Source organism: Haplochromis burtoni, unplaced genomic scaffold (assembly GCF_018398535.1).
Source record: "Haplochromis burtoni strain Fernald_Lab_line unplaced genomic scaffold, NCSU_Asbu1 Contig_242, whole genome shotgun sequence".
Taxonomy (NCBI): domain Eukaryota; kingdom Metazoa; phylum Chordata; class Actinopteri; order Cichliformes; family Cichlidae; genus Haplochromis; species Haplochromis burtoni.
In genome coordinates, this window is record NW_024582603.1 from 174,820 (window position 1) to 190,258 (window position 15,439).

Here is a 15,439-nt window from a genome sequence, read left to right on the forward strand (position 1 = left end):
GAGACATGACAAGACGGATAAGGGATAAGGATGGGGAGGCAGGGTGGGTGGACGACGAGGTGGGGCTTGTGTGTGTGTGTGTGTGTGTAGGTGTGTGTGTGTGTGTGGTATGATAGGGGCCAAGATTTCAACATATACTAAACACACACACACACACAAACATTTGAGTTTTTTTCCTCTCCTCTTTTTTATATTTTCCCCATCTCTCTCCTTCCAGTCCTTTTTCCCTCTGGGAATGATGGGAAATGCAGCTGGATATAGCGCCCCTCTGCCCCCCCCCCCACACACACACACACACACGCTCTCTCCTATCTCTCCTCTCTCACTGTCTGGCACTGAGTGGAAGTAAACAGAGGAGGAGATCGCATTTGGTTCCTGAACTGTTTCAGGGCTCGGTGCAACCACCACACACACTCTTTTGATTTCTCTCTCACACATATGGACAAATACATACACACACACACACACACACACACACACACAGCACAAAGGGGATCTTGGCAGTAGAGGAGCCTAAAAGTCATTGACCGAACTCACATCAGCCGCCTTTGTCTGCACAGCGTTTGAAGAAGAGAAGAAGAGCAAGAGGTGATAGAGAGGACTGTAAAGAAGAGTGTAAAGACGGTCAAAGGAGTGCATCGCTTTGGGTTTGTTTAAGTCGTTCAATTAAATCAACGGCTGAAAATGGAGAACACGTGAGGGAAAGAGGAGCGAGGGTAAACTTGGGGCAAAAATGCTGCTGGCTAAAGTTTGTGGATATTTCTAGAGGGATTTCATTTTTTTGCCCTTGAACTTTGAGGAAGAAACACACAGGGTCGACGGAGGACTGCGAAGAAGGTGAGAACCCAGTCAATGATTTTCAAGCATGAAATGACTTGCCTATTTAGCTCTTTCAAAACTAAACAAAATTGAACTGTCACTTGCTTTTCTGCATTTTTTTAATATCTTTGAAAAGTAAGTTGAGAAGTCTCCTTAGACTGATTCTCCCAACTGATTATCGAATAGAATAGAATAGAATAGAATAGAATAGAATAGAATAGAATAGCCCTTTATTGTCATTGTACATGTACAACAAAATTGTGAGTGCTCTACACCAACTGTGCTGGAATAAAATATTAAATAGTAAGACAGCATGAGTAAATAACAAACATGAAAAATATTAATAATCACGAGGAATATAGGAGGAAGAAACACAAAAGAAGAACAGGTTGCAAAGTGTTTGGAAGTAGTGTAATGCACTTGGTCTGAGTGGAGTCGGTGTGTGATTAGGACAGGATATTGTATGTTAACGGTGGCAATGGCCCAGGGGAAGATGCTGTTTGTGAGTCTGCAGGTGTGGAACCTGATTGACCTGAGGCGACATCGGGAGTGGCAGCGGGTCAAACAGGTGGTGAGCGGGGTGCAAGAGGTCACCTGTGATGGCCCTGGTTTTACTGAGACAGGATCTGGTGATGGGCTCAGGGGATAGCAGAGGGCAGCCAATGGTTTTTTGGGGGTAGTGTTAATTAGCCTTTGCGTAGCCTTCCTGTTGTTTCCCCTGCATACCAAACACCCAGGGAGTAGGAGAGAGCAGCGAGTGTGTATCACATCGCATTTTATGACAAAAGTCTCCGATAGTGACCTATTTAAAAATGTACTCTGCCCTCTTTTCATTATTGATTTCATAAATGTGTCAGATCAATAGATAAGTCATGTGTTTTAACAGGAACATGCTTTGAGATACTTCTGGGAATTTTTTTTAGACTGTGGGGATTTTTTGGTTTGCTTTTCTCAGTAAAACTACTTTTACCTTGTTTGATGTCTGTGCTGTTTCTCTGTTGCTAACACTCTTCCACCTGCTTCCCTCCTGTTCAAAGCCTGTAGGTGGAACGTTGGGTTCTCCAGGAAACATGGCAGCCACCAACCCTTTCTCCTGCCCCTTTTTTCTCTCCTTCCTCTTTTTATTCTTGGTGATCCGGCCAGCCTTCGCCCAGGGTCCATCAGTTACAGCTGTGGGAGTAACTGAGGATTCACCTACCACACTGACTAACCAGACAACTACCAGCTATACAGAGACCACCCAAAACACTCCTCCAGAGACAGGGCTTTCCACTCCCAACAGTGGTGGAGATACAGATGATGAGGATCTCCCTCCTGCTGGTGGGACACGTTGCCAGGGTTACTATGATGTCATGGGTCAGTGGGACCCACCTTTCAACTGTAACGCCGGTGTCTTCCTGTACTGCTGCGGTACCTGCTTCTACCGTTTCTGCTGCCAGTTCCGTCAGCAGCGCTTGGACCAGAACATCTGCTCCAACTATGACACTCCCATCTGGGCAAACACTGGCAAACCAGTTGCCACCATTACTGAGGGACAGGGAGACCTGGACCGGGACCGCACGCAACTTATCGTGTACATCATCTGTGGGGTGGTGGCCATCATGGTACTGGTTGGCATCTTCACTAAACTGGGCCTGGAGAAGAGCCGTGGGGGAAGCGGAGGAGTAGGAGGGGCAGCACAGGCCGACCTCAACTCCAGGTGAAGAAGCGTGTGTGTGTGTGTGTGTGTGTGTGTGTGTGTGTGTGTGTGTGTGTGTGTGTGTGTGTGTGTGCCCGCGCGCATGTGTGAGAGAGATGCATGGGTTTCCAAATTTCTAGAAAACGCTCATTTATCCCCTAATTAAAACATACGACAAAAGACATGTTTATTCTTTATCGATGGGTCTTTTTTTCTTGTTGTATATGAATGTAGATCGTTTGTTGTATTGGAGTAAGCCCAACCACAGACACAGGAGAGGTACTCCTCTCCTTTGGCACTCTGTGCACACCAGCAGGTTAATAACCAAGCAGTAGTCATGAGGGAAAAGGAGGAGGAAGGTTATTCGTGAGGATTCATTTTTCCAGCTTACAGACGTTATTGTTAGATTGCTAATAAATGAAGACAATGTTCCCAGCCCTTATACTTTATGCCTAAAAATCCTCTCAAAACACAGACACGTGCAAAAACCATTCTGAAATACAAAACAGTTACAGTCAAGGGTTAACAAATGCACATTTTGAATTTAAGCATTTTTGAATTTAAATGTACATTTGAGCAGGTCACTTCCTCAGACAAATGACACAAACATCCTGAAATTAATAAAGGCTGCTTATTTATGGGTTTGCTCTGGCTTACCTTAGCATATTGAGCAGAAAACTCAAAATAAATAAATGCAGATTTGCATTTATTTATTTAGCAGATTGTTAATTCCAAGATAGCATTTTGTGTCTCAGTGTCAGACTTTGAATTTTTTACTGGAGGCCTTATAATATGTGAATGTGCTCAAATTAATTTTCAAACCCTGGCAGACATGAATGTTAAATACATAATATTAAGTTGTCCAAAATTTTCCACTTGTGGCAATGATGGCAATAATTTTAGGGTCAAATGAATAAGGCCCCCATCACACAGACCTTTGAGACTGGTCTGTGACCCCCTGGTAATTACTGGTCTCCAGGCAAAAATATTGGACTCCCCAATTGCTTTGGTTGCTATCAAATTGTTATGGTCACCTGTACTTTGCATGGAACATGTCTGTCTGCAAACACTAGCCAGGCATTCTTCAAGCAGCATAAAACTGAAAAGTGCAACTAAAACCTGCCTTTAAAGGAAACATTGGGGTATCTATTAGTATAATACCCGTTTGCCACTGATTTCATCTACAGACAGCCAGAAACTTCTATGAACCCAACCATTGTTTGCATAATGTCCAATATGGTGGACGTGAGTCAAGCAATGTGTGTATCACATGATGCGCAAAATCGCTATACTAGGCTAGGCGCTGCTGAAGAAAGTCCATCAGACCATTTGAAACTGAGTCTGACTTATTTATTAGGAGAGTAATATTAGCTATTTGGCAATTTACTGGTATCAACATTTATAATGTTATGATGAAAAATGAAAATTTAAAAGTAAAGAAATGGAGAAATGCCCTCCAACTACAAACTTGGGTCATCTGTCCACCAGAGGGCACTCCACAACTTCCCCACAAGCATCACAACCAGCTGATCTGAGCAGAGTCAGGCAGAGGGTAAGAGAGTCGAGAAATAGAACAAATGCACTTGATAAGTTTTAAGAAAATGTGTTTATCTTTTTTTTTAAAAGTAACTAAGTACTGTATTTTTAAATCACCAAATATTTTTTCCTCAAACATCCAATAGACAATGAAGCTTTAACCTGAAGTTGAGTTTTATGAGTGCAAATTTGAACAAATTCAGTAAAAACTTGATCTTCTCAGTCCAAACATCAGGCACATTATTGACATGTCTGGAAAGTTATAATGAGTATGGCATGTCCTGGGAAATATCTGCACATGAATGAAGATCACTTGCAAATATTACCAAAGCTCAATGACATAAGCGAACATCAACAAAAGTTCCCAAAGAACATTTTAACATTCGTTAACTCATCAGTTTTGAATCTGAATCTACTTAATGACGCATCTCATTATTTAAGTGATTACATTTTGTGCAGTGAAAGCACTTTTTATTTCTTGGTTTTTGGAGATGCTGATGTATGATCCTACAGAGGTTTACAGGGATGTGTTTAGATTAGAATTGGCACTGAATGGGGCCTTCATGGATGGCACTACTGAAAATGACAGTTCTGCTGAAAGAGAATAGCACAGGAAGACGCTTGCAATTGCACAAATACAATGTCAGTATTATTTGAGAGGTGAAATAGCGTAAACAACATCACAACAACACACAGTGTTAAACTTATCTCGGCTTTGAGGCAACCACCAATGGGAGTGAAGCGAATTGTTGATTGACATAACTGGGGGTTGGTAAACAAACATGAGGGTGGAATGTCAAAAATAGTGACCAGCTGTCAGCTACAAAGTAATGTGCTGTGAGCAAATTGCTTTATATGTGGGTGAGGCTTAATTTTCAGTTTAAAGTCTAAAGTGTCAGCTATGTGAACTAGTTTATTTTCACCTGTGTTAACTAAGCTTTGAGCTAGTGCTTCATCGGTGTACACACCTAAAACTTTACATATTTATTCTTGTTTATTCTCTTGTCTATTCTTAGGGTTCATTTATTTGTTTCTTTTTCAGTTTTTCTTTTATATATCAGCTCTTTGCGTACTGTTTGCTTTTCTTGTAAGCATGAAACAGGGAAAATCAACCAACTTTCTAGTTTTTGAGGGTTTGTTTTTTGCAGCTAGGCACTTTTAACTTGTGCGTCTGTGTTAGAATGTCTCATGTGTACAAATGTGTCAGGGTTTCAGAAAGAGCACATGAAGTCACATTTTACACTGTGAATCTGATGCTTTTAAACTGAGTTACTGAAACACAACCTTGAGAAGAAAAAAGATTTGTAGTTTGAGTTTTAGCCTTTCTCCTGATACAAATGCAATTGTGCATACACTCCAGCTGCAGTATAGAGTTAAATACATGGTTCAAAGTTCAGTCTATTCGCCTCAGGAAATCATTACAGCGCAGCATGGGCTCACATCTCTGCTTTCATCCTGAACCAACTCTCTAGCTGCCTCTTCTTTCTTTTCTCCATAGAGTTTGTTCTTCTTATCTCTCCAGGCTTATTGTTTTTGATCTCATTTTCTTGCTTGAAAATCTGTTTCATCACGCGCTATTTGTCCCTCTCATCCTGAATTTCTTCACCACAAATCACTTTGTTTTGGTTCGTAAGAGTCCTCTCCTTCAGCCTTCTTCCACGTCTCCTTTGTTCCTTCTTTACCAGGTCAAATGTCCTTCTATCAACCTCTCTTGCTTTTTATCCCCCCTTTCACTCGCAAGTATAAGAAGTGAAACCAGCAGCTACTTTCAGTCACTCTGATCTTCATGCATTCCTCCCTCCTTTTCCATTTCACTTTGCAAACATCCCATCTCTCCCACATCATTTTTCTCACTTGAATTTTAATTGAGAAGCTAAACATGAGGACAGCTGCACTGGTGCCACCAAAACCTCCATTGACCATCAGTCGTCTTTGTGTGTCTCCCATTAACTCAAACTGCAAAACTCATTCTGCAGATACCGAACCACTAGGATTAACATTTTCTGCAGGGTAGCACCTAAGCTGAAATAGAAACACTGTGGCTGCATAAACATCCACCCTCCGTGAGCCCATCTTGACAGATTACTGCTCCCCTTTGAGATTAAACAAATTTCACTGAGATTACAGCTTTACCATTTTTGGGTTGCTCTGCCTGCTTGCTTGTTTAGTTATTAGCCTGCTGACATAAATCCCTGCTATAAAAGTGTACGTGCAATCCAGGACTTCATATACAGCACACACACTTCATGAGATGAGATGCACAAATTCTGCATGCGCTTTAGAGACGGATGTTAGAGCGGCCAAGCACAAAGCAAGACTTTTGCAATCTGCACGTGTGCTGTTGCAGCTCTCAAACTCGTGCTGTGCACCTGCTTCCCACCACAGGTTTCTCTTTCTCTTAACATCCTGCAAGCAGAGGGTGATTAGCGGGCTAAAATCCTAACAGTTTTCCCAAATCAGCTTTGAAAGTTAAAATCCAGAGTGATCCTCCTCGCAGACTTCCTTCCGCTCTCCTTCCATGCACACACACACTAAAACCACATTTTGAGTTTGAAAAATGTCTTCAAACTTGTGGGGACCGGGATTTTGTCCCCATAGCATCGTAAACTTCCAATTTTTGGTTCCCACAAAGATATATAAACAAGGACATACACACACACACCTTCTAATAGCCCTCAACTCGTTCCAGCCGCACAAGGTTTGGGGTATTTGCAAGCCGCACTAATCCCCAGCCAACAATGGAGAGCGCCTTAGGTCACGCGTGTCGTGTCTAATGAAAGGCTTCAACTGGAGCGAGGCCGGTTGTACACCGTAAACAAACAAAAATGACCTTCATGATTTTACGTGTACACGCACACATACACTCACACTCATCTTGATTTATAGTTCAATTAACAACAAGAATAATAGCGGTGGCATTTGGGTTACATGTGCATGGGTCAGATCACCACAGTGAGAGGTCAGAACAGCCATGAGGCGAGATGTGTTGCAACATAGCGTCCAGCTAGCAAAGCGGGAGAAACCTGGAAACAACATGGTGGAGGTCACATGGTTGGGATGGAGGGCTGTGTTTTTGCGCAAGTAAGTACATTAATGAGTGTCTGTGACACAGCGCTAAAGGTGCTCTCAGAAAAGAGAGGAAAAGATTGGGTGGATAGAAGAAGCCTTGTTTCCGAAATCTATTTATATTTTACTAATTTCTAGCAGCTAGCATGTTTCGAAGACAAGACAGCTGTGACAACTGTTAATTAATCTATGTGTCAAGGCACAACAATAATGACAGGAATTTTTAATTTAATGTATGAGGGACTTTTTGTTGCCAAAGTGATTATAAAATATTCATTTAGTCTTAAATAATAGCAGCGGCCAAAAATGCTAGTTTCGTGATGTCCCTCTGGCGTCATTGATCAGAGATAATGTGTCAAATACAGCACTGCACCTACTCTTGTCCCCAACACACTGCCAAGACTGAAACAATCAGGGGAACAGTCACAAGATACACACATACACAGAGTTGTTAATTTAAAGATCCATTCATCAGAGACCCATTTATTCATTCATGTATTTTTGAACTGCTTGTCCAGTTCAGGGTCACAGGGACTGGAACCTTGCCCATCTGACTTCAGGCAAGCGGCTGCGTACACCCTGGACAGACTGCCGCTGCAGGGCTAATACAAAGTGACTGACAGCCATTCATGCTCTCATTCACAAATGTGACCAGTTTATAATCGCTGATTAATGCTAACAAGTGTGCATGAACAGAGGCAGTACTCAGAGTGAACCCATGCGGGGACAATTGTGCCCCTAAAAGATTGAAAACTTTTTCTGGTGAAGAAACCTCAAACAAAAACCCTTCCTACATCAAAGGACGCTTCTGTTGGAATTCTTTTTCACAACATTATCCTTTCTGTTCTTGAGGTTTCCATCCAGCATCAAAGCTACATCTTTGACTGCTCTGGCATGTCATCTTCATCCGGTGTGTTTTTAGGCCAGCTGCTTTTTTAGTCCTTGCATTACATAACGAAGGACGCCATTGCTTAAATGGTTTGACTGCTCTGCCCTGTATTAAGGTCCGCAAATAAGTGATACTCAATATAGCATGGGCATATATATGGGTCCATCACCACTCACACAAAGCACATAGAATCACTTTGCTATTAACCCTTTCTCTCGCTTCCAAATAGAAAATATTGAGTCACATTTTATAGCTCAAGGGCACTAGTGACACGTTGATGTAAACTTTTTTAAAATGAAATGTACAGTGGCCCTGAGAGGTCAAACACACGATCTGAGAAAACATAGGAAATGCAAAAAGCAGAGAGAAGAAAAACGGAATTTAAAAAAGAAGCAAACAACAAAAGAAAAAAACTACGCAACGGAAGTGATTTAGGGGACGACTCGCCTCCTCTTTCAATTCCCTTTTCATATAAATTAATATATTTTTATTAATATGTATGTATACATATTTGTTACTAATTTCAGACTGAGTTTCTGTTATTATTGTGACCAACCTGCAGCACTTCAACAGGGGGCTCCAGCTCTCGCTACATGTTCACTATTCAATGCTTCTGTTAAATCATGTTATTGACTCACTAAATTACTTCTGCTGTGATTTGTGTGGTTTTGCAGTATTTTCATTCTATTTGCTAGTGTTTTTTTTAAGTTACAGTGTGTTTGACCTCTTAGGTCAAGCAGAGGAGCGAGAGAAGAGCTGTACCTCAAGCTATTTTAAAGCCTCGAGATAAGCATTTTGGACACTTCTTTGTTGTTGTTTTTAGTTTTTTAAGCCAGATGTCATAAGGGAGGTGAAGATGTTACTGATAAACTGCTAACAGGAGACTGTGATTGACAAGTTGCTACCTCAGGAACATGCAAAATACCCACACCTTAAAGCATGCCCTGCTTTATCATGGATTCAACTCTAAATGGGATAAAAGTGTACAAAATGAACATTAAGGCATATTAATTAATGACGACTTGAAATTAGCAACTGAGAACATCTGCTCATCACAATGTTTTTAATGAGATCATACAATGAGGGAGAACTATGGTAAAACTTTTTAATAGATTTCTATACAATCTCTGCTCTTTTTACATCCAGAGTTATTGGTCTCTGCTGGCCATTACAAAGAACGCAGGTACCTCGTGATTTCACTTTTCAGACCCAGTTGCTCCTTATCTTTTATTTGAAATATTTTAGATTAGCAGAAGAAAAATGATGGATGTACAAAAGAGGGGTGACAGATGAGATGTGTCTCATACTTTTTAACTCAATCCAATCAATAGATATTGGCATTTGAAAGTTCCAAACCAAGGAGCATCAGACAGTCTGCATCCACAATGCTGTGCACACCTGAACCAGACCAAACTTGAGGAGATGCCCTTGATTATTAACAGCTCAGCATTAACTGAGAGGTCTCACCAGTGAGAATATCACATAACTGGACAGAGAAGGGCCAAAGAAAAAGATCAAGGATGAACAGAGACTTAAGGTCATCAGAGTACAACAACCACACCAAATGAAGTTAAATCCCCACTGTGTGCCGTTCTCTTTGCTCTGTGGCTCAGAGTAATGGGAGGTGACAGACAGCGACCTCAACAAACTTTCAACCTTTCACACCAAAAGCCTTTGGAGAATCCTGGCCATCGTTTGGCTGAAAGCGATCTCTAACAGAGCCCTGCTAACCCAGTGTTATAAATAACTCCATCACAAACACGGCTCTACGCTCAATGGTCAAAAGACACAAGAGAGTGACCCAACAGTACTTTAGCTCACATTTTTGGGCTCCAAATCAAGAAACTAGTAATAACTACAAGCTGTAAATATCTACTACTACTGAGTTTCCTCCGCTCTCTCCTACACTTCCATAACCCCACCTTCCAAAATTTCTCCTACTTTTTCAGTACCTCCAGGGTTGAGCTGTCACTCGCTATCACCACTCACCTGTCGCCACTGTTTGTGTGAGCATGTCTGCATGCATGCATACTTGCAAACAAATGTGATAAAGTGTGCATATGCATGTCCCTGCATCATCACTCGTCGCAGTTCCTATAACATATAAGCTGACAGATTCCTGGCTCCATCAGAAGTGACAATTTTCACCCTGCAGCTACTTTACCTTCCTCTCTCCTCCTCCTCCTCACCACTCCCGGGCTTCACTGGGCCCACACACACTTAAATGTGGGTCAACGCACACTGACTTAAGGGTTTGGCACTGTGTTGTTTCTGTGTTTGTGGTCGCCCCCCCTTTTTGAGTAAAGGTGCTGGGAATTGAAAATATCAAAGATAGCCATCCTTACATCTCTCATGTCTCGAACAAGGCATTTCAAAAAAAATTGAGTCGTAACAATTTTGTTTTGTCTGTTTGTCTGTTAAAGTTTTATTCTATTACATTTGGATCATTTTTTGAAAAATTTGAACTGAAAAGGGTTATGAAGCAGAAATGCTGTCTGTCCATTAGTAATACTTCCGCAGGTTTAATGTTGATAAAAGAACATGTTGAATTTCCTAAATTGAAAGGTGTTCTTGTCCTTATGCATAAGTTGACTGACAGGTAACAGGCCAAAAAGGAGAAGCAGTCAAAAACAATACTGCATGAAGTGTGCTTGTCTAGACACTGGCACAGTTTCTTGTAAGTTTTCCTTTGCTTGTTGTTGTAATACTTCAACTTCAATTTCAATAAAAATTTGTTACGCCATGTAAAATGCAACGAAAAATAGAAAGCAATGGTATCCAAATCACATGATCTCCTATTTTATTCACAGTAGAACATAGAAAAAGTATCAATGTCATGAAAAATATTGCAACAGGTCAGTAACATGATTGGGTATAAAAGAATATCTTAGACAGGCAGCGTGTCAAAGAAAAAACTTACAAACACTCCCACAGTTTGCAGTGCCATCCACTAATGCAGGTTAAAGCTCTATCATGCAGAAAGGAAGCAAAATGTCCAAATGGACTGAGGCAAAGTGGAAAACTGCTCTGTGGTCAGACAAATCGGAATTTGAAATTCTTTGCAGAAAACACAGACATTGCATTCTCCAGACTAAAGCGATGATGATGACACTCCAGCTTGTTATCAGTGCTCAGTGCAAAAGCCTGCATGGAGGTGGGTAAGTCCTGTTGAATCGCTCAGTGTATTGGTCATTACACACAAAAGCTTAAAGCGCTCTCATGACTTTCTGATATTCACTTCTAAATGACTGATGTTGCTGTTGGAAAAATATGCTGCCAGAATGGCAACAGAAGGGAACATTCACTTGTAGGAAGCCTGAATGAAGAGTTTTTTGCAGAAAGTCTTAAGTATTCAAGCGGTTCTGTGCCTTCTGTAAAAATCTGTGCTCCTGCATTGAAATATTGTAGAGATGTCTGCAGATACTGACCTGCTTATTGTGCCCTCAGCTTCTCTGATTTGCATATGCACCAGCCTAAGTGGCAGGGGTGCGACCAGATACACTGACAAAAGAAAAACTGACACATCTCCACAGAGCAGTGCTTAATTGTTTTAAAAGTAGTAGGTGGAAAAAAGCAACCAAAAAAAGAAGGTCTTCTTGCCTGAAAGGAAAAAAAAAATCATAGACAGCGTAAAGATGGATGTAGCGTTCAGCTTTGGATGTAGGTTTGAAAAGTGCAGAAAGCATGGTAGTGCTGTAAACTTGCATTCTTTTTAATGGGAATGTTGGGGTGACAGCTAAGGTTGCGAGAAGAGCTCTGGTCCGATGTTATAGGTATTTTGTTGCACTGCATGCAGAATTCCAGACTTTAGAAAGTGGTTTTGAACAGAAGACGGGTGTTGAACATAGAGGAAGAAAGAATCAGAGTGGAATGACATCTGTTACAATGTGGTTACCATTTGCATGAAGCTTAACCGCTTTCAGGAAAAGGTCAGAGACAAACACTACTCATCAACGGCTAACCTGGTTGGAAGGAATTTTTATCTGTCATTATGTTTATCACTCAGACTCCACAGTTTGATGTTTTAGGGAAAGCCGTAAAACCAAAATCACCAAGAGCTTATAAAAATGTTTACATAGTAGATATTTACTGCTTGTAGGCGCAGTGTACAGAAATGGTGTAATGTACTCACTGAGAACATCTTACATTCAATCAGTGCAGTCATACAGCAGAGAGGATTTCACATTTCGAGAGTTACTGTTAATATTTGTTGGAACGACTCACTGTGCACGCTCTAATCTGGGTGACCTGAGAGGACTAATTGATTGTTACAGGACATTAGTGAAGTCTCATTTCACTGTGGCTTTAATGTGATGAGATAGGATGGAAGAACTGATGAGCTCTCTGATCTCAGGCACAATACTTTTATATAATATGTCAAAGGATAATAAGCGCAGTGAGGGCAGAAGCTTACAGAATATGTAAGTATAATACACATATAGGTTCCATAAGGTTTCTCCAAGAGTACAAAGCAGAAACAATAATTTTCACAGGGAACACTGTTGAGGGAACTTTAGGGCAATCCAGTGAAAGTAAAAGCTACTCTTCTGAGCTTTGGCCTGCCCTTTCATATCATAGAGGCATTTACATTGGGAGTCTGGATACTTTTGCATGTTTTTTATATTAGCTTTCTAGATGTGAGTTTGTTGGGTAAATACAAAAAGTAGTGTAACAAAGGTGGTTGCCAATCTTCCCAGGAGGGAACAGATCAGAAAGTTTAACCTAAGGTCAGATCCTGCAAAATACAAACTACAAAACCTCTGGAACAATGGCTAAAGTGGGGCGATCGTGGCTCAATCGGAAGGTTGCCGGTTCGAGCCCCGGCTCCGACAGTCTTGGTCATTGTGTCCATGGGCAAGACACTTCACCCGTTGCCTACTGGTGGTGGTCAGAGGGCCAGATTCTATGAAAAGATGTAAACTCAAAACACTGTTCACCCGACAGCACGTACATGGACATGCAAGTGCTGAAAGTAGACATCTCATAGATTCCGAAACTGCAGGTTTCGTCACTCTCTGACCAAAATTCACTGAACCAAAAGCAAAAGAGGACAAAACTATGCGTTATGTTTGAATAACATTGTAATGAATTCCATTCAAATCCCATTTCCTGCACAGTTCTCTCATCAGTGAGCTTTGAGACCAGTTTTCCATCAAAAATCTTTATTTTCTGGGTTATTCGCTTGCTTATTACGCAACAATCTACCATTGTGTACAGTGTTGTCAGCCGCTGGTTCCCCCCCCAATATTTCCCCCCCCAATATTCAATACCGAAGTATTGAATAGCAGAAATTCCAAAATGCTTAGCTACGTCCCTAATAAAACCTCTGTAACTGTTTTTGTAATTATAATTTTACACATTTATTTCTTAAGATTTAAGTCGAAAGAGTCGTGCTGACAGATTTATGTCTTTGTCACAGGAGCTTTTTCTTTATCGTGTAGAAAAACAGCTAAATATGTAACTTCTTTACACTGGTAGAAAGGGGAGTTTCACTGGTCTGGCCTGGTTTCAGTGGGCTGTATGTGGCCCGGGATGTAAAATAAATTTGACACTCCCGTTGTAAACCAATAAACAAACATGAAGTCCAAGAGTAGTCACTAGCTGGATTTCAACTGATTCTGGTTCATTAATGAATGTGTTCCTCTTAATGTTCACATCTGGGTTGTTTTTGCAGATACTACAGACTTTTCTTGTCAATCTAGCCCACACTCCAGTATTAACCTCTTAACCAGCGACAAAGACGTCTTCATTATTTAAAGGCACCCACAGAAACTCTCATGAAGCTCAGCCAACGCTCCATAAACACCACATAGCCTGAAGACAGGTGCAGTTTTTGTTGCAGATTAAAAGTCCAAATCAGCAAGTTGTTTGAGCAGCGAGCCAAGAGAAGCGTGCGCAGAGGCCCGAGGCACTGTGTGGTGGTGAGTCACAGAAGGGATGAGGAGCAGAGAGAGGGTGAGGGAGGAAGACAAACAGTATGGTTTGAAGTGGAGGGAAAAGACAAAGAGTCAGATTTAGAACTGAGTTTAGGAAAGGAGGGGGGTGAGAGAAAGAACGAGACTCAAAGAAAAACAGACTAAAGAAATGAAAGAAGATGAGAGAAAATGATTCAAGACGTTTGGGTTTTTTTCCTCGTGTGTCAAATGTTGAGAAATGTTAAGTGAGTTCAGAGTGAGAAACCAAGAATGGAAGACTCATTAATGAGAAAGGGTCTTATTAATGTTGGAACTAGTGTGTTTAGTCTTAACCATTGGCTTACTTTTATGTAAGTGAATTAGACTCAACATGAAGAACTGAAGATGAGTCGTGTCCGGTGCAAACATTTACAGTACTGTGCAAAAGCCATGGATCACCCCTCATATCTTTATATTTCACTATGAAGAACTGAAGGAAATAGGTCGAGCGTTTTACAGCGTGATATGATCACCTTTATTCTTCAACACAGCCAAAATATAATCTAAAATTGGTTCTTTGCTAAGTAGACACAACACTGGTATATTCCATATACTGTCTGGAATCATTATCATGCTAAAATGAAAGCAATCATGTGCTTTTTGGTAGTTGTGGAAGGTGGATCAACATCAGCTTTGACAGGATCCTCAACACCACTGGCTGAAATTCAGCCCCAAACCATGACAGAGCCTCCACCATGTTTTACAGATGGCTATAGATGCTCATTGTTGTAGCTCTCTCCTGACCCCCTTTTATATATCGATGATGATTTGAACTCAAAATTTTAAATTTACATTCATCACTCCATAAGACCTGATTTTCAGTCCAGTTCTTATGAACTTTCCCCATTTCAGCCACTCTTCCACAGAGACCATTTCTAGTGAAGCTTCAGCAAATATTAGATGAATTAACTGAAGGGTCGTATATATTCCAGGTGCTGTGTCAGATCTTTGCTGTGGTTTTTTTCTTTCAGAGACAGGTGACAGTTTTTTTAAGGCCTGCCATTTGTTTTGTCCTCATTGTCCAATGTTCTCAAACTAGTTAAGACACACTGCACATCCCAAGTTTTCAGCTCTGAGAATCCACTTGCTGATACAAAATTCTTTTTAAAAAAAGGGATGAAAAATGCAAGCAAACAGAAAAAAGTCCATCTGAAAATGGTCGTGTACAGGTCTGGACTGAAAATGAAATTGGAAAAGCAATTCAGGAAGCCTGGAGAACTATTGCTTAAGACCTCTTTGAAAACGACAGGAAGGTCTGGCTTCTTGGAAGCCAATTATAAAGAAACAAGGGGTGACTCAAGACTTTTGCACAGTACTGTAGTTCCAGTCATTCAGTGAAATTATTGTTAAATCATTGTCCACGTGTATCATCCATATATATTTTGTAGTGGCTTTATCATTCAGCACCATTTCGAGTGCTGGGAGTCAAATGTGGGTCACAAAGACAAGCAAACATGCACTATTTGGGCGATCGTGGCTCAAGAGCTGGGAGTTCGC

At 41.0% G+C, this 15,439-nt stretch overlaps 1 protein-coding gene across 1 annotated transcript in view; it reads left to right on the forward strand.

The window, feature by feature from the left end:
- The first annotated feature begins 356 nt into the window (after positions 1 to 356).
- The window catches only part of shisa8b (shisa family member 8b), a 38,717-nt gene continuing 23,634 nt past the window's right edge, over positions 357 to 15,439 (forward strand). Inside the window, exons 1-2 of the mRNA XM_014338660.2 lie at positions 357 to 837; positions 1,857 to 2,518. Of these exons, the coding sequence (XP_014194146.1) occupies positions 1,890 to 2,518 (629 nt within the window). The 5' untranslated portion in view covers positions 357 to 837; positions 1,857 to 1,889. The remainder of the gene's footprint in view (positions 838 to 1,856; positions 2,519 to 15,439) is intronic.